This window comes from Oncorhynchus tshawytscha, linkage group LG07 (assembly GCF_018296145.1).
Source record: "Oncorhynchus tshawytscha isolate Ot180627B linkage group LG07, Otsh_v2.0, whole genome shotgun sequence".
NCBI lineage: Eukaryota > Metazoa > Chordata > Actinopteri > Salmoniformes > Salmonidae > Oncorhynchus > Oncorhynchus tshawytscha.
The window spans coordinates 62,474,003-62,497,609 of NC_056435.1; the positions used below are offsets into that span (position 1 = coordinate 62,474,003).

Sequence of the window (23,607 nt, forward strand, 5' to 3'; positions counted from 1 at the left end):
ACCTGCAACCAAAAAGGCTTCTTAAAAGGGTTCTCCTAATGGGGACAGCCGGAGAACTCTTTAAGGTTCTCGATAGCACCTTTTTTTCTAAGAGTGTAGAGAGGGGAACAGCCAGAGTGGGGCTGGGAACAGCCAGAGTGGGCCTGGGAACAGCCAGAGTGGGGCTGGGAACAGCCAGAGTGGGGCTGGGAACAGCCAGAGTGGGGCTGGAAACACTCAGAGTGGGGCTGGAAACACCCAGAGTGGGGCTGGGAACAGCCAGAGTTGGGCTGGAAACAGCCAGAGTGGGGCTGGGAACAGCCAAGGGGAGTGCACTACCACCTGTGCCATAAAGCTTCAGACCTCTTAACAGAACACTTATACCTTCACATACAAGTAGGCTACAGTCTTAAAGGGATAGTTAACAGATAATAAATTGTACATGATTTTCTACTTGCCTTGGCTCTTGTTGGTTGACCCAGACAGTACATGGTGTTGGTAATTAGTATTGCAATAAAATGTATAACTTTGTGTATTATTAAATTAATCATGGCATGACTTTAACTACTACAAATCAAATGTGTGATAAAGGAATGTATTTATATATATATATATATATATATATAAAATATAAATCTTCAACTATCCCTACAAGATCGACATCACTGTAGTTCAATCATTGCCTCTATCAAATTGAGTGTCAGTGAGGTTACAGTTTAACTCCCATTCACTCCCATCCACACATGCAGTATACTTATGAATAATGGGTCAGGGTGATATGGTGAAAATATAGTGTGCTGAGGTCTTATCTCCCTCTAGTAGTAAATAATGAAGTGACATATACACTAAATACATAGTATGGCTAGTTTAATATACAATGATTAAAACATTACACAATCATTCTAAAACATACAAAACATCTGACTGAGTATAAAGCACGTCTGACACTTAAAAAGCTAATAAAAAATGTGTAAAATGTCAAGGTTAGCAACAAACATGTAGAAATATATATTAAATGTCTTGTATTACCAGTGCAATGATTGTTGCTTTACTTTTATACATAGTTCTGAAATATCATTACAATAACATTGTATGTGTAACAGTCCATATTATGTTCATTTGTTAAAAATTCATTAGCTCTCGTCAGTAGTGCAAAAGTCTTCAGTTTCTCAGAAGCGTTAAAGATCAAGATTTCAAGCGGCACCATAGCAATGCATATCTCAATTTTCTAAATGATCCCCAGCAGTCAATTATGGGTACTGCAGAATCTCTAGCATTTTCATTTTCTGTTTCGAAACTTTGAGGCTCTTTTGTCCTTTGATTTGGTTTTGACGTGTGGGTTTTGAACTTGAATGTCCTTAGCAGGATCCACCACACAGCCACATTGCTGGTAATGAACCAGCAGGCTCTTCCACAGTGAGCTGCACCTCAGCAACTCTTGGTTTCCTAAAAGGAAACAAAGAGCAAATTTAAACTGCCAATTTGCATGTTAAAGCACTGCCAGTAAGGAATGAGGAATTAGAAAATAAAACACATTTGTCCCGTTCTACAGTCTTCTCAATTCAAGTGTACAAAACAATGTAACAGAATGAGAATCTAACAATAGACATGGGAGGATTGTTAATTCACTTCAAATCCAATTTAATTTGTCACATGCGCCGTGAAATGCTTATTTACAAGCCCTTAACCAACAATGCAGTTTTAAGAAAATACCCCCCAAAAAGAGATAAAGGTAACAAATAATTAAAGAGCAGCAATAAAATAACAGTAGCGAGGCTATATACAGGGGGTACCGGTACAGAGTCGATGTGCGGGGGCACCGGTGTCGAGGTAATTGAGGTAATATGTACTTGTTGATAGAGTTATTAAAGTGACAATGCAAAGACAAAAACAGAATGAGGGGGGGCAATGCAAATGGTCTGGGTAACCATTTGACTAGATGTTCAGGAGTCTTATGGCTTGGGGGTAGAAGCTGTTTAAAAGCCTCTTGGACCTAGACTTGGCGCTCCGGTACCGCTTGCCGTACGGTAGCAGAGAGAACAGTCTATGACTAGGGTGGCTGGAGTCTTTGACTATTTTTAGAGCCTTCCTCTGATACCGCCTAGTATAGAGGTCCTGGATGGCAGAGAGCTTGGCCCCGGTGATGTACTGGGCCGTTCGCACTACCCTCTGTATTGCCTTGTGGTCGAGCAGTTGCCATACCAGGCAGTGATGCAACCAGTTAGGATGCTCTCGATGGTGCAGCTGTAGAAACTTAAGGATCTGAGGACCCATGACAAATCTTTTCAGTGTCCTGAGGGGGAGGTTTTGTCGTGCCCACTTCCCGACTGTCTTGGTGTGCTTGGACCATGTTAGTTTGTTGGTGATGTGGACACCAAGGAACTTGAAGCGCTCAACCTGCTCCACTACAGCCCCGTCGATGAGAATGGGGGTGTGCTCGGTCCTCTTTTTCCTGTAGTCCACAAGCATCTCCTTTGTCTTGATCACGCTGGGGAGAGGTTGCGGTCCTGGCACCACACGGCCAGGTCTCCTCCCTATGACCTCCTCCTTATAGGCTGTCTCATTGTTGTCGGTGATCAGGCCTACCACTGTTGTGTCATCAGCAAATTGAATGATGGTGTTGGTGTCGTGCAGTCATGAGTGAACAGGGAGTACAGGAGGGGACTGAGCACGCACCCCTGAGCGGCCCCTGTGTTGATGATCAGTGTGGCGGATGTGTTGTTACCTACCCTTACCAACTGGGGGCGGCCCGTCAGGAAGTCCAGGATCCAGTTGCAGAGGGAGGTGTTTAGTCCCAGGGATCTTAGTATATTGATGAGCTTTGAGGGCACTATGGTGTTGAACGCTGAGCTGTAGTCAATGAATAGCATTCTTACATAGGTGTTCCTTTTGTCCATGTGGGAAAGGGCAGTGTGGAGTGCAATAGAGACTGCATCATCTGTGGATCTGTTGTGGGGGTATGCAAATTGGAGTGGGTCTAGGGTTTCTGGGATGATGGTGTTGATGTGAGCAATGGCCAGCCTTTCAAAGCACTTCATTGCTACAGACGTGAGTGCTACGGGTCGGTTGTCATTTAGGCAGGTTACCTTAGTGTTCTTGGGCACAGGCAATATGGTAGTCTGCTTAAAACATGTTGATATTACAGACTCAGACAGGGAGAGGTTGAAAATGTCAGTGAAGACACTTGCTAGTTGGTCAGCCCATGCTCGCAGTACACATCCTGGTAATCCGTCTAACCCTGCGGCCTTGTGAATGTTGACCTGTCTATAGGTCTTACTCACATCGGCTGCGGAGAGCGTGATCGCACAGTCTTCTGGTACAGCTGGTGCTCTCATGCATGTTTCAGTGTTATTTGCCTCGAAGCGAGCATAGAAGTTGTTTAACTTGTCTGGTAGGCTCAGGTCACTGGGCAGCTCTCGGCTGTGCTTCCCTTTGTAGTCTGTAATGGTTTGCAAGCCCTGCCACATCCTACGAGCATTAGAGCCGGTGTAGTACGACTCGATCTTAGTCCTGTATTTACGCTTTGCCTGTTTGATGGCTCATCGGAGGGCATGTAGGGATTTCTTATAAGCTTCTGGGTTAGAGTCCCGCTCCTTGAAAGCTGCAGTTCTAGCCTTTAGCTCAGTGCGGATGCTGCCAGTAATCCATGGCTTCTGGTTGGGGTATGTACGTACAGTCACTGTAGGGACAACGTCATCGATGCACTTATTGATAAAGCCAGTGACTGATGTGGTGTACTCCCTCCTCAATGCCATCGGAAGAATCCCGTAACATATTCCACTCTATGATAGCAAAACAGTGCTGTAGTTTATCATCTGCTTCATCTGACCAGTTTATTATAGACCGAGTCACAGGTGCGTCCTGCTTAAATGTTTCCTTGTAAGCAGGAATCAGGAGCTTCGAATTATGGTCAGATTTGCCAAATGGAGGGCGAGGGAGAGCTTTGTACGCGTCTGTGTGTGGAGTAAAGGTGGTCTAGAGTTTTTTTCCCTCTGGTTGCACATTTAACATGCTCTGGTTGCACATTTAACATGCTTTGGTTGCACATTTAACATTTTCAGTGCACACTATTTCCTTAATTTAGACTCTAAGGGCCGGTTTCCTGGCAACAGATCAAAGCTGGTCCCGAATAGCATGTTCAATAGAGTTTATTCATTAAAATGCTTTTTAGTACACGACTAGGCTAAATCTGTCTGGGATATTGTCTCTTTGTGTGCTACAGAGGTGCCTGATATGAGTCAACAAGGTGAGCAGAGAGACATTGGCCATATAATACCACCTGGAACAGTTTCTTACCAATAATGCACAGTCCCTCCTGAGCCCTAGTGATGCCCACATTGACTTGGTTTGGGTCCATGACAAAACCAAGCTTCTTGGTGAGCCATGCTTTGGTTGGCTCTGTTTCAATTTCCGACTTGGGACAAGAGCGCACAGTAGACAAGATGACATAACGCCATTCACTTCCTGTAGAAAAAAAGTATAAACATTCAGCTGGAGTTCAGTTTTCCTTCCCTTTCCATATATTGTATTTTTTTTTATACTGTAACTTTGTGCCTCATGGACAAAATAACTGTACCTTGACTCTTTGTGATGGTATTCACGTTGACGTTCTGGATATGGTTCATTTCCAGGGTTTCGTTCACCTTGGCTACCTGGGCATTGTATGGTGTCAGAATAGCTATGTCGCTAGCCGCCACCCCAGCATGCTTGATCAACAGAGAGGCGATGCGAACCTGACAAAAAACAAAATGTTTATGTTTCACTGTTACCACGGAATTATGCATTGACAGTGTTTCCAAACATTGCTTGGTGGTTGTTGCTCACCGATTCCTCAGCCTCTGCCGAGTTGGCCTTTGAGTTTTCATTCCCCCGTTCGGTGGAGACCACAAGACGGATCTCTTTTCCGTAAACGTGTCCAAAAAGGATGGGCGTCAGATGATGAGACTGAGCGAGCAGGACACTGTCTTTCCGAGTTGCTCCAGTCTTGAGAATACCGTTGTAGAACTCCTTTGAAGGAAACTCACAAATGCGCTCTTGCTGAAAAGACAAAATTGCAGCGAGTGCTTCCCCAGTTCTATACGAACAAAATGCAAATGATAACAAAGACAATAGAAAATGCTTGTGCAAGTTTCTAATCAGATGTGGAATGTTAGAGAAGAATCAAACCACACAACTTCTACAATAGAACATGGAAATATTTCCCGAACCAATCCATGCTTCATACCATTCTGTACTGCGTATCAAGCATCAACGCCTTTTCCATGTAACGCTCAAACAGAGATTTCCTCATGCCCAACCTTGCTGAAAGATCACTGTGCGTGATGGGCTGCAATTGCTTGTGATCGCCGAGTAAAACAATCTGAAAGGAGAATACATAATCATAAAATAGGTTATATATAACCTTTCCCTGCTTGCAAATTGAGAAACAAATTAGCAATTGATTATCAATTACCTGTTCAGGTTTATGTGTCACAAGGGGGATGAAGGCTTCAGGCTCAGTTGCCATGGCACACTCATCAATGATAATCTGTTTCAAGTCCAGTTTGTAGAAATTGGGATTTGACGCCGCAGTACAAGTGCAGAGAATGACATCATGCCTCATCAACTCATGATTCCGAGCTTGAGTTAGGAGGACTTTGTAGCTTAAAGTTAAAAGATATATGGGAAAATAAAACACCAAATTAATAGAAAAATCATAAAATGTATTTCATAATTATACATGAATTAGGTAAATGTTTTCTCTTCAAATAAAATCCTATGTGGTTATTTATTTACATGAAAGTAAGTTACCTCTCAATCTCCATGTCTGTGAGATCCTCTCCCCTTTTAATTCTTGCATCAAAATGTCTAATTTCATTGGAGAATGGGTTCTCAGCCATCCGCATAAGATGATGCAATGTGATGAAACTGAAAACCATTTTTAAAAAAGCAAACCATACTTTACACATGCATATGCAGACATCATGTCATAACTGTTTATTCCAAGTAATGATCAGTAATAAAACAAATAGTTGTGCGATGCAAATATAAAGCCTCAAATTTCATTATAGTCCCACTTCCTTGGCACAACCAACATAAACACTGACAGTTCTTTCTCTGCACTTAGATAAAAGTTAGCTGACCTGAGCTCTCTCTTGGGTCTCTCCTCCCTGATTGACCTGCGTGACAGCTTCAGGTTGCTGCCAGGGTAGGGAAACTCCAACATCTCCATCTGCTCACTGTAAACACGAAGTGGCTTCAACACCTTCCGGAGTTTCAGAAGTTGACCTTTGACAAATATGATGAGACAAGTTTTAGTGCTATGCAGTGCTTGAGTTATACTGAAATGGATGCCGTTACTCATTTTGGGTGCCAGTACTGTTTATATTTAGGTGCAAGAACTCCTCAATACTTCTGAGCTAATATTCTATAAGAGGTGCAGGAACTAAAAAAAAATGGAGGTGCCGGTAGTCAGTTCCGGTAAGCACCTGCCAAAGCTTAGTACTGGTGCTGTGACAGTGGTATGGCAATCTGACTGCAGATGTATCTGACTCAATGAGACCTCATAAAAAGAGACAGTGACACAGGCCCACATTGAAATAGCAGATGCAGGCATACCTAACATCATCTAAGGACAAGGAGAAGGGGGGTAAATTCTTACCAGCTACAACGTCCACCGATTTATTAGAGGGTCCGCAATATAGAATGCACCTCCTCTTTGAAGACCCCCCAGCAGCTTTAGGCCTTAGGTGGTTTGGGTCTTTTTGGTTTTGCAGAAAGAACCAATAAACAAGGTGGACTCCAACCACCGTCTTCCCAGTGCCTAAGAAAAGGATTAGAATGTATTAAGATTCTAACTGAACTGCATGAGGAGAAAGGTAATATAGGCTTTGTAAATCATCAAAGTGCTTACCTGGTGGCCCCTGAATGAGAGTGAATCGGTTGTCGAGGGCCTCTTTAATAGCTTTGGTTTGACTAATATTCAGATCAGGAAACTTGGAGGAATGAAGTTTGATCTCAAACCTGGCAGGTCTCAGCTCTTTAGTTACAGGTGCTGTGTAAAATATTACCACATTAACGTCCTCACAACCTCACTTATTACCAACAGACATGAGACATGAATTTACCATGAATCTATTTGTCAAAGTTAAAACTAAAATGTGTAAATATTCAACGGAAAGTGAATTTGAGCTTAAATCTAATTTGCTGGTATACTGTAGATGGTGGCTTGTCTAGTGTTGTGTTCTGAAATAAAATGTGTTACAGTGGCTTGAGAAAGTATTCACCCCCTTGGCATTTTTCCTATTTTGTTGTCTTACAACCTGGAATTAAAAATAGATTTTTGGAGGGTTTGTATCATTTGATTTACACAACATATACCACTACATACCTATATATATACCTATATACCACAACAAGAAATAAGACCCCCCCCAAAAAACGGAAAACTTGAGCGTACATAACTATTCACCCCCAAAGGCAATACTTTGTAGAGCCATCTTTTGCAGCAATTACAGCTGCAAGTCTCTTGGGGTATGTCTCTATAAGCTTGGCACATCTAGCCACTGAGATTTTTGCCCATTCTTCAAGGCAAAACTGCTCCAGCTCTTTCAAGTTGGATGGGTTCCGCTGGTGTACAGCAATCTTTAAGTCACACCACAGATTCATAAATTGGATTGAGGTCTGTGCTTTGACTAGGCCATTCCAAGACATTTATAGCAAAGGGGGTGACTACATATGCACACACCACTTTTCTGTTTTTAAATTTTAATTTATTTTTTAAACAAGTTATATTTTTAATTTCACTTCACCAATTTGGACTATTTTGTCTATGTCCATTACATGAAATCCAAATAAAAATCCATTTCAATTACAGGTTGTAATACAACAAAATTGGAAAAACACCAAGGGGGATGAATACTTTTGCAAGGCACTGTAGGTGTATTTACCAGAGTTTGTCCTCTTGCCAAGAGCAATGTTCTTCACAAGTTCATTAGCCTGAGTGAGGTTGTCGACGGCAGCCTCTTTACGCCTGAAAATAACACAGAGTCATTCATTCATTAAATTTCACATTTTATCTTCTTTCGACTCTAAAAAACACATTTGTATTTGAATATTAAATAGTCCAAATACTTACACATCAGGTAACAGCTTTGGAATTAATTCTACTGTGAATCTTGTATCTTTCCCGAAGACCCTGTCTGGAATCTTGGCCATGGACATGTGATTAATCCGGAAGTCTATCTGGACATAGGAGAGGTTTTTAGCCTCATCCTCATCAGTGACACCAGTGGTTATTCCATGAGCAACCCAAATGAGAGATGGGATATTGCTGAGGTCCACATGCTGATCATCATCAGTGCCATTGTTTGGCAAATCCACTCGATTTTGGTACCTCATGCGGATACACAGAAAGCTGTGTTTGAGACCATACTCAATGGCCCACTGTTTCATCTTCTCAAGTGACAACTGGAAGAATCCACCAAGTTGACTCTCCTTCTGTATCTGTTTCCATGTCAAAGGCACATCTTCAAGGACAATGCTGTCATTTTCTGTTACAGCGTTGGAGGCTGACTCCATCTCACACAATGGTTTCCATATCTTCTGATACTCCTGGTAAGTGGTGTATGTTTTCTTCGATGAATGGAATGCATACTTGGAGAAACACAGAGTTGGGTCTTTTGAGTGCTCCAAGCAAATCTCAAACTTGTTACGTACAACCAGCATCTGAACCACAGGTACTAATAATCCCCGTTGTGTGTCAGTGCCCAGTTGCACCTCCAGTGTTTCACCAGACTTTACCCTCAATGGTAATTCAATGTAATGACCTGGATTTGGATTGGTTCTGGCCGTTGGTGTATATTGGAGCAGACCTGAGCAGACCTGTTGGTTATCCTTGACACTTGAGCTGATGGTCTGTAGGGATTGGAACACGATGTCCAAGTTCTCCTCCTTCAGAGCTGACAGCATCCCTTTCCACAAGTCTGTTGGCACTGATGTCACAAATGGATGAGGTGACTGTTGTTGCAGTTCAGCATGGATGTTCTCATTTGTGAAGGAGTATACTCTTCTCTTCCATTTCAGAACCACATGGTTGTCATGTTCATTGAACTCTGGTTGGTCTGTCAACTGCAGATCCCTATACATGATAAGGATATTTTCTGGCATTGAGGATCGATTAAATGGAAAATACACTCTTAAACTGTTTCCAGCTGGGGAGACATCAATGACAAAGGCTATCTTCTGTGCACTTTGATTGTTCAGCTGCGATGCAAAACTCAACCAACGTGCTTTCCTCTCATACATTTTTTGCTTTTCAGATTTTCTCGAAAAAATCAGACAGGACTGGTCAATTTCCAGAGAAGTGTACCTGACTGCTTTATTTTCAAGAACTGAGTGCAGGAGCCTCTGAACAATAACGTCCACGTACCGACGAATGGGCGAGGAAGCCCAAGTGTAGCTTTCAAGCTGAAGGTCATAGTGGCCAACTCTAGATAGGTATGTTGAGTTAGAGCGTAGAACATATGCTCTATGGATCGTCTTTTTGAGTTCAATGATCAAAGGCAGTAGCTGGGGATGAATGTCATCAGTTGCTATCAGGTCCACAATTCTAGGGATATCCTTGTCTTGAAATGCTGACTCAAGACTCCTCACAATGGATGTTAATAGAGAGAATGTCTCAGATGGCTGGACAATTTGACCATGATGGACTTTATTCTCTGTTCTCGTTGCAAGCATCTGATTGGACACACCTGGGTAAGGTTTAGAAACCGCATCCCTCTGGTTATCATCAACATTACCAATCTGATCAATGCAGTGACAGAAATGAATGGACAGGGGAATCAGAGAACTGTATTTATCTTTTAGTTGACAAAGCTTCTCTGTGTTTGGCTTGTCTTGGCATCTGACTGGGGTGCAGCTGACTGTCTTTGCATCTTTGAGCAACAGTTCAGTGACAGCGTGGTTAAACATAACCATGAGCTCTTCCACCATCTTATGAGACCGTCTTCTACCAACGATTACATCATCATCAGGGGATTTATAGTGCCAGTCTTCCTGTTTCCTGTCCTTTCTGTGAACCTCAGAAAAGTGACATGCTTTGGCGAGGCAGCCCTCTAAAGTGTCATATCGTTGGCCATTATCATCAGAGTTTTGGATGATGTTTTCAGCTTCCTCATATGACAACTTTCTATCAGACTTTATTTTAGATAGGCTAAACTTACTTGTCTTGATGCGGTCTGTTTTCTTGTCAATTTGCACCATCAGTGATATGGCATTTCGTTCACATCCAGGGAGTAGACTGAAATGCTCGGTGCTCAGACAAAGTGGGAACATATAAACAGGCTCCTTTCCAGGGGGATAAAAAGCACTTCCATTCTGTTGTGCATCTTTGTCCAATTGGCTGCCCTTGGTCACACGGCTTGCAACATCAGCAATGTGAACTCCAATCTCGTAGTGTTGACCTAAATCTCTTACACTGATGGCATCATCAAGATCCTTGGAATGTGCTGGGTCAATTGTAAATGTTATGAATTCTTGAAAACACCTTCGTTTTTGCGTATCTGTGTTCAGTTCCTTGAGAATTTCATGGTCATTCTCAACAGAAGTGGCCCTTGTCAGTTGGTACTCTATGTCCAATACTTCTAGTCCACTATCTAAAGAGGCCACTTTGGGAAGGACTTTTACGACAACTCCTAAAGGGTATCGAAATTTCTCTCTCCACTTCAAGACTTTGACAACAAAGAGATTGTTTCTTTTGGATTCCTCATTTATCTTCACAAATTTTTCAAATCTTAGATCCTCCAGTTTTCGCACGGCAATGTAGTTTGGCTTGTCCCTCCAAACTGGGGTGTAAATTTTGGAGATGCATTTGTTGATGGGTGTCATCACCTGGTTGTCATAGTTATCAATGGTACAGACAAACACCATGGATGCATTTTCAACCTCCACCACATCTAGCACTTTCCCATTTGGGGGATGACACTCATTGTCCAAGATCTCCACAACAACCTGATCTCCAGGAAAAGAACGACCAATATTCTTTCTGCCTTTGATAGAAATGCGGAGGGAGGGCTCTTCAAGAGGTATGGCGTAGCCTGAGTCAAACCTCTCCAAACTCAAGTGACAGTGTTTGTAGATACTCGGGTCTCTCTTTATCAATGCCTGAAGGTACAAAGGGGAGCTGTCTTGGCTTGTGTTCATCTCAAGTCCATTTAATGGGTTGACAATTGCCTCCCCCTGGGTGATACCCAACAGGCCGTCAGCAGTTACAGTGACTCGTACATCTTTACCCTCGTCAAGAAGCTCCCTCAGTATTGGGTCATCTATGTCGGGTATCTCAGATATGGATGACTCGCTATCACTGTTGTCCTCCTCGTCCCCTTTGACAAATCTTGAAATCTCTCTTAATTCTTGTTTCAAGTAATCTTCAGTAAGGGTTTGTGGATCTGCACTGTTTTTGCTGATGCAGTGGTCTATGTAGGCTTTCCATATCCTTGAGCTTTTCCCAAAGTAGCAGAGAGCAGCAGCATCTCCAACCACAACAACCTGGGATTGAGCCCTAGTCATGACCGTGTTCAATACGCGAGCATCGTTGAAAAACTCTCGACAATGTGAGTCAGAGGAAAGAAGGCTGTCACGGGTTTGAACGGCTGTCAATACTATTGCCCTGAACTGTTTGCCTGTTAAGAAATGAAAATATGTCAATGTTTTTAAAGTATACAACCCATTATTATGTTCAAGGAAAAGATTATATGAAAGTCAAAATTACAGTCAAAATATACCTTGAACATTGGCTATATTTTCCACAGTCACTTGGCCATGTCTTTTTTTCCGAAGCTCTTTCCTGATCAGTGAAACCTATCAACCAATAAAATTACGACATGTAAGGCTTCAAATTTATTTGACCTTTATTTAACCAGGCAAGTCAGGTAAGAACAAATTCTTATTTTCAATGACGGCCTAGGAACAGTGGGTTAACTGCCTGTTCAGGGGCAGAACGACAGATTTGTACCTTGTCAGCTCAGGGGTTTGAACTTGCAACCTTCTGGTTACTAGTCCAACGCTCTAACCACTAGGCTACCCTGCCGCCCCAATATTGTCGATAGTTTATCATTTGCTCAAGATATACATTATAATAATGGTGGTATGTTCAAAGCACAATTTACCTGGCATCCTTCAGACAGGACACAAATTGAGCTTTGATCCTGATTTCCCCATGCAGGTGGCCAATCTCTGAGCAGATTTTGCACTACTTCAACCACGGATGCAACCTCTTCACGATTAAACCACGACATGGATGTGTTGTCCAAGTGAGATTCTCCTCTGATATGGTGGAACCTCAGGGGGTGGCAGTTCGGATGAGCTGGGACATTACCTACAGCCTTGATGGCATCAGACTTGCCAACATAGAAGTTAGTGGACACGAATTCTACTATCTCTTTGGTGGAGCGATAGTTCTCGTTGAAAATTATTCTGCTTTTCAAAGCTGCACTACTCTCTTGGGCTTGATAGTAGTGGAACAGACGGTTCAGCAAGGTGTGATTGGAGCGTTGGTCATCGTCCACTGAAAAGAGCTTTGGTCCCATCTGCATGTGATCTCCAGCTAGAACCACTCGAGTTACTGGCCCAGCCAGACCAAGGGCCATCAGAGCTTCACATTCAAGCATCTGGGACGCTTCGTCAATCAGGATGTGGGTGAAGTAGCCGCCAGGGAGCTTCAGGTCATGTAAGTGCATTGCCATTGCAGTGGTTGTTATGACCACCCTACAGGAGTCGACTGTATCTTTGTCAGGTAGGGAGAAGAATTGTCCGTTTTTGGAACGATGACAGTACTGTAAGGTGATCACATCAGTAGATTGTACCGATGATTCCTCTGCCTTTATTCTAAGAGGTTTGATTTCAAGATCTCCAGAGTTGACAGACTCATGGAAATGACCTTTCACATACAAATCTGCAGAACTGAAGAAAATAATGAGTGTAATCTCTTCTATGGTTTCACCTGCTATGTACTTTTGTACCAACAATAATAATTCACCAGGTTTTAATAAGGATAGCATGTTCCAACTATACAAAAGACTATTACTTTTCATAACTTCTACTGTACTATTACAGGCTCTAATTACAAATACTTGTTATGATTATAAACATATTGAAGATTTGGAGGCCACATAGTGTATATTCAACCCATTGAATAATGAATATTATACTTACATTACATTTATATTTGAGTAATTTAGCACAAGGTCTTATCAAGAGTGACTTACATCAAATCATCTCCTACCTGTTTGTAAGGGTGCAGATCAGTACTCTATTGTGAGGCTGCCGTACCAGCTCTTTAGCTGCCATAGCTAGAGTAAGGGTTTTCCCAGTTCCAAACGGTCCATAAATGAGGAGTGGTGACACACTTCCTGCTCCATCAGTGTCTCCAATGATAAATTCCATAGCTGCTTGCTGCTTTGCATTGAGGTTGTAATTTTGCTGTGTTTTGCTCACAGGGACAATGCAGTTCCTGAAGTCTGGTAACACTCTCTCTGTGTCTGGAAGGAGATCTATGGCTTTGTGCATCTCACAAAACCTCAGACGATTCAGCTGGAACTGAACTTCCATTTCACATGTTTCATTGTTTTGGAGCTTCAGGTCAGAGCAGCATCTTTTAGACAGCTGCAAGTGTATTTTATACTCACTGGTGGCGTCTCTGAGAATGATGGCTTCGTAGACCTTGTGACTTTGATTATCTGAAGATACTGGTGCTATGAGAGCTGATTGGATGCTTCGTCTCAGCATCAAACCCTCTGGGGTGTCTGGGGTGAGATTATAAGGAACTGAGACAGCACAGAATAGTTCCCCCAGAGGAGCTACCTTCATCCCGAACTGAGGGTCGTCTACAGTGGCCTCTAGGGTGTCCGACAAAGTGATGGTTGTTTGAACGTTGAGTCTAAAAAGGTATTAGAATGTGGAGAGATTTACTGTAGGTAGGTAGATTGCCATTTTAACTCATGTATATTTACCATTGTAAATGTTTTACAGTCATTACCTTGAAACCACCTGATCTTCTGCCTGCTCCTCTGTGTACAGGAAGCTGTGCATTCTCTCTTTGTAGTTCTGGTGATTTATGGGCATGTTGCGGTCATCAAGTGGTTTATATGGCGTACAAATCTGAGGCTCATATTCCGTAAGCAGCTTTTCCTGTGCCTTTGTCTTCTCCATATATGGGATGATGTCACTGTTCCCCTGATGCCAGCGTTCTTGATTTAAAGATGGATGGATGTCGTCCTCTGGTGGCACCACTAGCTGAATGGAAGGCTCTTTTCCAACATTAACTTTGAGTTTCTGCAAGAGCACTGGCCTTGTGTCAAAGTCGAACACCAACCACTGTTCGTAAAGACCCGGGTTGTTGGACTTGAAGGACACGGTGATGTCATAGGTCATGTCTGAGTTACAGAACGATTCACCCGTGGAGTAAGTGCAGGGCTCAGGACTGTTTTCATCCAGGGAGAAAGAGGCTCCAGGTTCCTGTTTCAGTAGTGATACATGTGCAAGTAGTTTCTGTAAAAAAGCATTAGACACAATTCATTAGGTGCAGATGGAAGTTGCAAGTGACATCATCTCAAGCAACTTTACAGCTACACAAAGCAATTCAAACGCAATGGAAATTGCATGCAACATCACATCATGGTATCATAAATTATTTGTTTATCCAAACATTTGATAATTGTAACACCATCAATATAGACAAAATGCTGGCTGTACAATTTAGTTAGATAGCCAAAATGTTGCCTAATTGCCAATCATGTTTTCACAAGCTAGCTAGTTAATCAAGCGACCGACGAGCTAAGCTTGCTAGCTAGTGAACCCAGAAAGGTCTGGGTTCACTTTTCATTAAATGTATGTATTGACTGCCAGACTATGTACATGAACCATGACTAGCCATGGTGTCTATAATTTTTTTGCCATGTATCTTTGGTCAGGGTTTACAGCAGCACTGACAGTTGTGTTGACATGACAACTGTGTCAGAGTTCCGATCAGAACGATTCATACGATTACATGACGATTACGAGTCATGTAAACCTTTTCCTGCTGACTGGACATTGCATACAGTCATTTCTGTGAAATAGGATGGATTTCTATCTCTTGCGATGCAATGCAACTACGACAACACTGAGCAAACTAGATGCAGTAAAAGTGCAGTAAATGCAGTCGATTGTGGTATTTTGGACGCAGTAATTGCAGAATAACTGTAGTTGTACTGTAGTTTTACTGTAGCACTGAGTGACAACTTTGCATGGAGTACTCTTTGAAGTACAACAAGTTAATAATGGTATGTTAGCCTTACCTCCGACTGTATTCTGAATTTCCATGTCAGCGGCACATTTTCTCTTTGACCTGAAATCATCATGTCCTTGTCACAGCTGATATTGACACCAGACACTGCCTCAGACATCTGAAAATGGAAGGTATAATCACAATGGCACAGAATGTTTCAGTTTGTGTTAAAAAGCTTGCAATATTTTATACAGTGTTGATGTAATTATTGTATCAAGGTAATTTTGCTTAAAAATCAACTTCTGTTGGACCAAATCCCTTCCATGCTTCAAATCAGTTGACCTGGAATGACTCCGGGGTCCAGTGCTGAGGCGCCACTACAGCCTTGGGTTCAATTCAAGACTGTGTCATAGCTGGCCATGACCGGGAGCCCCATAGGGTGGCACACAATTAGCCCAGCGCCATCTGGGTTAGGGGAGGGTTTGGCAGAGGGGGCTTTCCTTGGCTCATCGTGCTCTAGCGACTCTTTGTGGCGGGCCAGGTGCCTGCAAGCTGACTTTGGTCATCAGTCGAACAGTATTTCCTCTGACATATTGGTGCGGCTGGCTTTCGGTTTAACCGAGCAGTGTGTTAAGAAGCAGTGTGGCTTGACGGGTCATGTTTCTGAGGACGCATGTCTCTCCCATGTCCGTTGCAGTGGTGAGACAAGATCGTAACTAGCAATTGAATATCATGAAATTTGGGAGAAAAATGGGGTAAAAAAAAGAAGCTTTTACGGTCAGGAAACGTATGGCTTTGTTCCCAGAACCAATGGGACACCACAAATATACGTTCACAGAACATCCAAGGAACCAAATGTGCTAGCTGGAAGTCCATAGAAATCATCAATAAATAATATTTTTAACAAATAAAAATGTAAAGATTTCTAGGAGTATAAGGCATTACTAGGTACTGTTCATGTCCCTCTCATGAAGATAGATATGTTTTATATGGCCAACCACTTAATATTAACATTAAACAGGTTATTAAATAGCTGTTAGCTGGTTTTCAATTTATTTTATTTGACTACACTGTGATTAGTTGATACAAAGCAGTACAGAGAAAATAAGCCATGCTTTCTTGGACTAAGCAGCCTACCTATCTAGCTAAGTCAATCTAGCTAATGTTAAGGTTGCTGTCGGAAGAAAATCTCTTAATTCCAAGTACCTCCCCTCAATGTACCCTGCACATTTCATGATTCTAGGACAAAGAACATGTATTTAAAAAAGTGTTTGAAGTTTCGAATTTGTATGCTCATTTTTATCCAATTTCCAAAACAATTTCAATTTTGGAGATACAAGGTTTTCTTCCGACAGAGACAATGTGTTGTTCTTGGTTGGCCCATTTTTATACCTAGTCTAGAAAGTTAGTTCATAGTAGCTATGTTTCACACGAAAAATTACCTAATGTAGCTAACACTAATTAGTGCTTGCAAATGCACATCTCTCAACAACTGAATCTAGCTAGCTGGCTGGTGAGTAGGCTAGATCTGATTTGACAACTAGTAGGCTAACTTCTTGAGATAGCTAATGATTATTTTTACTAATATAAAAAACTGGCTAACCAATAGTAGGCCTATCTTTGTGTTAGCTATTGACAACATTAGCTAGATAATTTATTGAATGTGGTAGGTTGATAAGATTCTAATAACTTTCCTATGATTTGTGTTACAGCTGTTCAGTTGTGCAAGGAAAAAATCATGACTTCACTCAAGTTGTGTCCTTCCCCACTTCAATGCGTTGTCACCCCTTTGTATAAACCAATCACAGTGTCGGATGAACAAAAACCGAATAAACAAAGAAATAAAATACACATAAATCATAACCAGAACAATGTACACTACCGTTCAAAAGTTGAGTCAATTTGAAATGTCCTTGTTTTTCAAAGAAAAGCACCTTTTTTCTCCATTAAAATAACATAAAATTTATCAGAAATACAGTGTAGACATTGTTAATGTTATAAATTACTATTGTAGCTGGAAACAGCTGATTTATAATGGAATATCTACATAGGCGTACATAGGTCCATTATCAGCAACCATCACTCCTGTGTTCCAATGGCATGTCATGAGTCGCCTCTTCACTGTTGACGTTGAGATTGGTGTTTTGCGGGAACAATTTAATGAAGCTGCCAGTTGAGGACTTGTGAGGCATCTGTTTCTCAAACTAGACACTCTAATGTACTTGTCATCTTGCTCAGTTGTGCACCGGGGCCTCCCACTCCTTTCTATTCTGGTTAGAGGCCGTTTGCGCTGTTCTGTGAAGGGAGTAGTACATAGCGTTGTACGAGATCTTCAATTTCTTGGTAATTTATCGCATGGAATAGTCTTCATTTCTCAGAACGTGAATACTAACGAGTTTCGAGCCTGTAATCGAACTCACAAATGCTGATGCTCCAGATACTCAACTAGTCTAAAGAAGGCCAGTTGTATTGCCTCTTTAATCAGCACAAACGTTTTCAGCTGTGCTAACATAATTGCAAAAGGGTTTTCTAACAAACAATTAGACTTTTAAAATGATAAACTTGGATTAGCTAACACAACATGCCATTGGAACACAGGAGTGAAGGTTGCTGATAATGGGCCTCTATACGCCTATGTAGATATTCCATTAAAAATCAGCTACAATAGTCCAGCTACAATAGTCATTTACAACATTAACAATGTCTACACTGTATTTCTCATCAATTTGATGGTTTTTTAATGGATTTATTATTTATTTGTCTTTGAAGAACAAGGACATTTTTTGAACGGTAGTGTAAATATATATATTTAATGGAAATGGTCTTACAATATCAGCCTTTTTAATTATATCCTTGTACTCTCTCAGTAGATTGCCCTGGTATGAAAGTAAACCCTGCTCTTCAGCAGCAATAACTGCCTTCCGATCAGTCTTGTCTCTTGTGCGCCACTCCTGTAGTTCTTTCGCTGAGTGAGCATCAACACAGTTGCTCCCAAGCTCACATGTAGAGGCCCTCCTATGGATAAATTACATTACATTTAATGTTTTAGAAATATGAATCACATTAGATATCCAACTATAAGTGTCTGAAGAATAGGATCAGACTCATTTTATCACTGGCACGGTTATGCTGGGCTGTGATCTAGTCAGAGGAGACTTAGTGTATATAGTGTTGAAAAACGGCATTGTCTTATTTTCAGTGTGCTGTCTACTTACTAATTTGTTTGCAATATATGCCTACTGTGGAATATACACTTAGTATACAAAACATTAGGAATACCTGCTCTTTCCATGACATAGACTGACCAGGTGAATCTAGGTCAAAGTTATGATCCCTTATTGATGTCCCTTGTTAAATATTTCTTTGATGTAGGGGGCAGTATTTTCACGTCCGGATGAAAAGCGTGCCCAGAGTAAACTGCCTGCTACTCAGGCCCAGAGGCTAGGATATGCATATTATTAGTAGATTTGAATAGAAAACACTCTGAAATTTTTCAAACTGTTTGAATGATGTCTGTGAGTATAACAGAACTCATTTGGCAGGCAAAAACCTGAGAAAAATCCAACAAGGAAGTGGGAAATCTTTTTCATGTGATTTTCAATCCAATATATAGCGTCCATGGGTTCATATTGCACTTCCTAAGGCTTCCACTAGATGTCAACAGTCTTTAGAACTTTGTTTCAGGCGTCTACTATGAAGGGGGAGCAAATAAGAGCTGTTTGAATCAGGCGTCTGGTTGAAAGCCATTAGAATCGTCGCGAGCGGCCTTGAGCGCAAGCTCCATTCCTTTTCATTTCTAAAGACAAAGGAATTGTCTGGTTGGAATATTATTAAAGTTTTATGATAAAAAACATCCTAAAGATTGATTCTATACATCGTTTGACATGTTTCTACAAACTGTAATATAACTTTTTTGACTTTTCGTCTAGACTTTGTGCTTGCGCCTTGTGCATTTTGATTACTGGACTAAACACGTGAACAAAAAGGAGGTATTTGGACATAAATATGAACTTTATCGAACAAAACATACATGTATTGTGTAACATGAAGTCCTATGAGTGCCATCTGATGAAAAATCATCAAAGGTTAGTGATTAATTCTGACTTTTGTGAGCCCTCTCCTTGGCTGGAAAATGGCTGTATGGTTTTCTGTGACTAGGTGCTGACCTAACATAATTGCATGGTGTGCTTTCGCAGTAACGCCTTTTTGAAATCAGACACTGTGGTTGGATTTACAAGAAGTTTATCTTTAAAATGGTGTATAATACTTGTATGTTTGAGGAATTTAATTATGGGATTTCTGTTCTTTTGAATTTGGCGCCCTGCAATTTCACTCGCTGTTGTCGAGGTGGGACGCTACCGTCCCACTTGTACCAGAGAGGTTAAATCAGCTTCAAACAGTGTAGATGAAGGGGAGGAGACAGGGTAAAGAAGGATGTTTAAGCCTTGAAACAATTGAGAGATAGATTGTGTATGTGTGCCATTCAGACGGTAAATGGGCAAGATAAATATTTAAGTGCCTTTGAACGGGGTATGGTAGTAGGTGCCAGGTGCACCGGTTTGTGTCAAGAACTGAATCCCTGCTGGGTTTCTCACGCTTAACAGTTTCCTGTCTGCATCAAGAATGGTCCACCACCCAAAGGACATCCAGCTATGTTCACAACTCCAGCCTTACTTTTGTTATGACTTTTATTTCACCTAAATGTATTGAGGCACTGTTACTTTGTACCCTGGAGACTTTTATTGTGAAAGCAATAGTATTCATAGGAGCACCTGCGAATTTTGAGAGAGGGTGAAGGAGACTGCTTGGCTATATCTCTTGGTCCAGGAGAAATTAAACCACAAGCAATATTTTTCTGTTATAACCCATGTTAAAAAAATGTTCTGCTGAACCCACAAGTCCTCCGATGGAGATAGTGTTAAATACCTACAACAAGAAATAAGGGTTACAGTACTGTGGGAAGCACTGGAGTCAACATGGGCCAGCATCCCTGTGGAACGCTTTTGACACCTTGTAGAGTCCATGCCCTGACGAATTGAGGCTGTTCTGAGGACAAAAGGGGGGCAGGTGGGGAGGTGTTCCTAATGTTTGGTATACTCAGTGTATGTGTTGTGTGATACTGACTGGGTGTAATGTACCTTTCACACAATTTGTAGGCTTGGTTGGTTTGAGGTGGGTCTCGATACTTCCACTCAGTTGTTGTCTCATTGTTATACTCGTTGGTCCTTTTGATGTGATTGAACGTGTTGAGGTGGTTCTGGAAATCTCCCCATGATGGAAACAATAGATCGCAGGCTTTGCAATAGTGCTGGGGCAGAGACCGAGAAGCTGCTGCCACCACCGGCTGATGTTTCTGTGCAGCCTGAAGCAGCTCAGCCCGAACAAACCCCTCCTGGTTCTCAGCGTTCCACACGGTCATCTCTACCTCACTGTGTGCAAACCAGCATCGATGGGCGCCATGCAAGCATGGCTCACCATCCACAACATACTTACAGTACCGCCATGAGTTGATGTTCAAGTGGGGCAGGATGGGCAGCGGCCTGACTTCCTCATACAACCGTGTATTTTTCTTGTCATAAAGAACTAGAGTTGCCTTCCAAACATGCCTGTGTCTGGAATTGCACTTCAAGTTGATGCCCTTACGGGAGAACTGCCGTGGTCTGTGATGCAAGCAAGTTTCGCAGAGTTCCATGAACGTGCCAGGGAACTGGCGCTGAATTCTCTCTTTCGTAGTCATAGCGTGATCCCAGGTTTTCTCTGAAATTAAAAGACAAAGCATGACAGGTTTTTGCACATATATCAATATTTGTAACGTCCGTTGTTGGAAGGAGACCAAGGCGCAGCGTGATTTGGGTTCATCATATTTATTTAAAATGTGAACCAGCAAAAAAACAAAAACATTTACAACGAACGAAAAGCTTTGTCGTGCAAAACACATGCAACCAAACAAAGACAAGATCCCACAACAGAAGGTGGGAAAAAGGGCTGCCTACGTATGATCCCCAATCAGAGACAACGATAGACGGCTGCCTCTGATTGCGAACCATACTAGGCCAACAAAGAAAAACATAGATATACAAAAACTAGAGTACCCACCCTAATCACACCCTGACCTAACCAAAATATAGAGAATAAACAGGGATCTCTAAGATCAGGGCGTTAAAATATTAATTTAGTCCATTATTGATTATTGATAGAGGCAAATGGTTGTGTGACACTTCAGTCCTTGATATCATGCACATCTAAGCTTTTACTAAAGAGATAGTTTAGTTATGTCTTAACCTTTCTTGTAATAAGTACATTAATAATTAATCACAGCAATTTGAGTAGTGTGATCCAAAAAATAGTGAAAATGCTTAGAAAATTGCTTTGAAGTGTGAACCAGCAACATTCCTTCTACTGGTCCATGTAACTCAGCTAACACTAGCTGCACATTTAATTATCATGCAAACAGAAGGTAATAGTGCCTTTAGCTTTATATTACTTTCATAGAGGCACATTATAGCAAATAAAGTTGGAGTTTCCATAGCTGTTTCCCAACAGATAAAAGGGGAAACTCAAATGTGTCACAAGGGATAAAGATCTGAAGCATACGGTGGGGGCTTCCACTCACCACCAGTGACCGCAAGTAGGATAAGATGGAGCAAGCTGAAACTCAGCCGACATTCTGCTAATTTTCGCATAGATTAAACTTTTGACCTTAGTTTTCTGTTTCCAAAACAAAAATCGGTTATGAGCAGTGTGTACTATGTTTTGTAACCTTTGCCAAAGTGCAAGTCTAGGAAGCGGTAGATCTGTCCTATGTTCGCTATTTATAGATCAGTCATTCTCATTGAAAGCAAGTCTAAGAAGTGGTAGATCTGTTCTATTGTGCACTATTTCTATGCTTCCCTTTCTTTAGTTTAGTTTTGGATCTTTTACTTTCGGTTTTGCACACCAGCTTCAAACAGCTGAAAATACAATATTTTTGGTTATTGAAATTACTTTTCACAGCGGTTTAGATGGTAGAATGATTCTCTACACTATACATTGCTTGTTTTGTCACATAAACTGAAATTAGGCGAACTAATGGAATTTTAGCAACCAGGAAATGGCGGTGCGATTTCTGCATATTGCACCTTTAATTGTTATAGTATCTGTAAAATAGGACTGGCTGTAACCAGAAATATCTATAAGTTTACTCTGCTTGACTTGGACCTTGCTTTGCACCTGTCACCAAAATGATCAAATGATCTCAATAAAAGTTTCTTCAAAACAATATCCTCTAAATAGCAAAATATATGATCAAGAAATATATATACAGGTGTGTATATATATATATATATATATATATATATATATATATATATATATATACACACATTTTTTGTTAATTAATATAGCTATAAAGCTATTCTCAATTCAACAGGCTAACTGGTCTCAATTAACCAATTGCAGACAACATTAACATTAAGCAATACAGATATAGCTATGAACTGCAGGTGTGTGGTTAGTGCATTGGGCGGTTGCTGGATCGAATCCCAGAGCTGACAAGGTAAAATCTGTCATTCTGGCACTGTTGATGTTGATTAAGGCAGCCATCTGCACCTCTCTGATTCAGAAGGGTTGGGTTAAATGCAGAAGACACATTTCAGTTGAATGCATTCAGTTGTACAACTGACTAGGTATCCCACTATCTCATTAAAAAACATTCTGTGACTCCTGAGATATTCAATTCAAATCTCTGTAGGTATACTGTAAGTCACACTAAGCGAGCAAGAAAATAGTAACATTAACTGCCAATTGATTAATTTGTACACTGTCTGACAACATCTACAGCTGGATGTGATATGACACATGAATGCAGAGCAATCTCAATGAAGTATTCAAAAACATGTTATAGACATCATTAGGCCATCTGTCTATATTACTTCATGTGTATGAACCATTTACCTTTCCACTATCAACATAATGAACAACAACAGGAATATAAAAATATACTTGCCTCTTAGGAAAATGTGAAATGTACCATGGCTATGATGTGTTGTCCTCTTGAAATAAAATCTGTGAAGTTATTCATAAGCTCATGTTACACTACAGTTCCAACACACTTCTAGGCTGAATATCATAATGTCTTGTATTGGATTAGAAACCCTTCAGGAAGTGCTGCAGTATTTATGGTGTATGTCAACAACCACTAGATCCCTCCCTAGTAACAACAACAACATTACAACACTACTCTGTCAGTTTCGTTTTTATGCTGAAATGAAACCTAAAACATACTGTAGGTTTCACTATGAGGTGGGCGTAGAACATAGATGAACTGTTGAGATAACTGACCACCACAGCTGGAGGATGGCTTTGCAGGGAAATCAGGTTTCATTTATCATTAAGGAATGCACACA

General features: G+C 41.2%; 1 protein-coding gene across 2 annotated transcripts; it reads right to left on the minus strand.

Moving 5' to 3' along the window:
* Positions 1-829: 829 nt before the first annotated feature.
* helz2a (helicase with zinc finger 2a) lies at positions 830-23,383 on the minus strand. 2 transcript variants are annotated; one of them, XM_024428029.2, is made up of 20 exons: positions 23,208-23,383; positions 20,362-20,980; positions 18,052-18,238; positions 15,294-15,401; positions 13,994-14,505; positions 13,241-13,894; positions 12,126-12,918; positions 11,742-11,817; positions 8,096-11,639; positions 7,908-7,990; positions 6,872-7,012; positions 6,620-6,781; positions 6,102-6,246; positions 5,770-5,886; positions 5,432-5,621; positions 5,204-5,338; positions 4,804-5,016; positions 4,556-4,712; positions 4,276-4,443; positions 830-1,425 (listed from the first exon to the last, which is right to left on the minus strand). In XM_024428029.2, exons 2-20 carry the CDS (start codon positions 20,958-20,960, stop codon positions 1,259-1,261), a joined length of 8,151 nt encoding a protein of 2,716 aa, XP_024283797.2. In that variant the 5' UTR covers positions 20,961-20,980; positions 23,208-23,383; the 3' UTR covers positions 830-1,258. The 2 variants fall into 2 exon arrangements, with proteins under 2 accessions (XP_024283797.2, XP_024283798.2); XM_024428030.2 differs by lacking the exons at positions 18,052-18,238; positions 23,208-23,383 and having other exon boundaries at positions 20,362-20,976.
* Between the last annotated feature and the right edge of the window lie 224 nt (positions 23,384-23,607).

What these genes read in the sequence shown, in the direction of transcription:
- helz2a (XM_024428029.2), bottom strand. Translation starts at nt 20,960, where the DNA reads ATGACTACGAAAGAGAGAATTCAGCGCCAGTTCCCTGGCACGTTCATG. An exon ending in AGACCCAAGAGAGAGCTCAG is followed by an intron (nt 5,887 to 6,101) that starts GTCAGCTAACTT and finishes AATGGTTTTCAG; the next exon opens with TTTCATCACATTGCATCATC. An exon ending in TGACACATAAACCTGAACAG is followed by an intron (nt 5,339 to 5,431) that starts GTAATTGATAAT and finishes TTCTCCTTTCAG; the next exon opens with ATTGTTTTACTCGGCGATCA.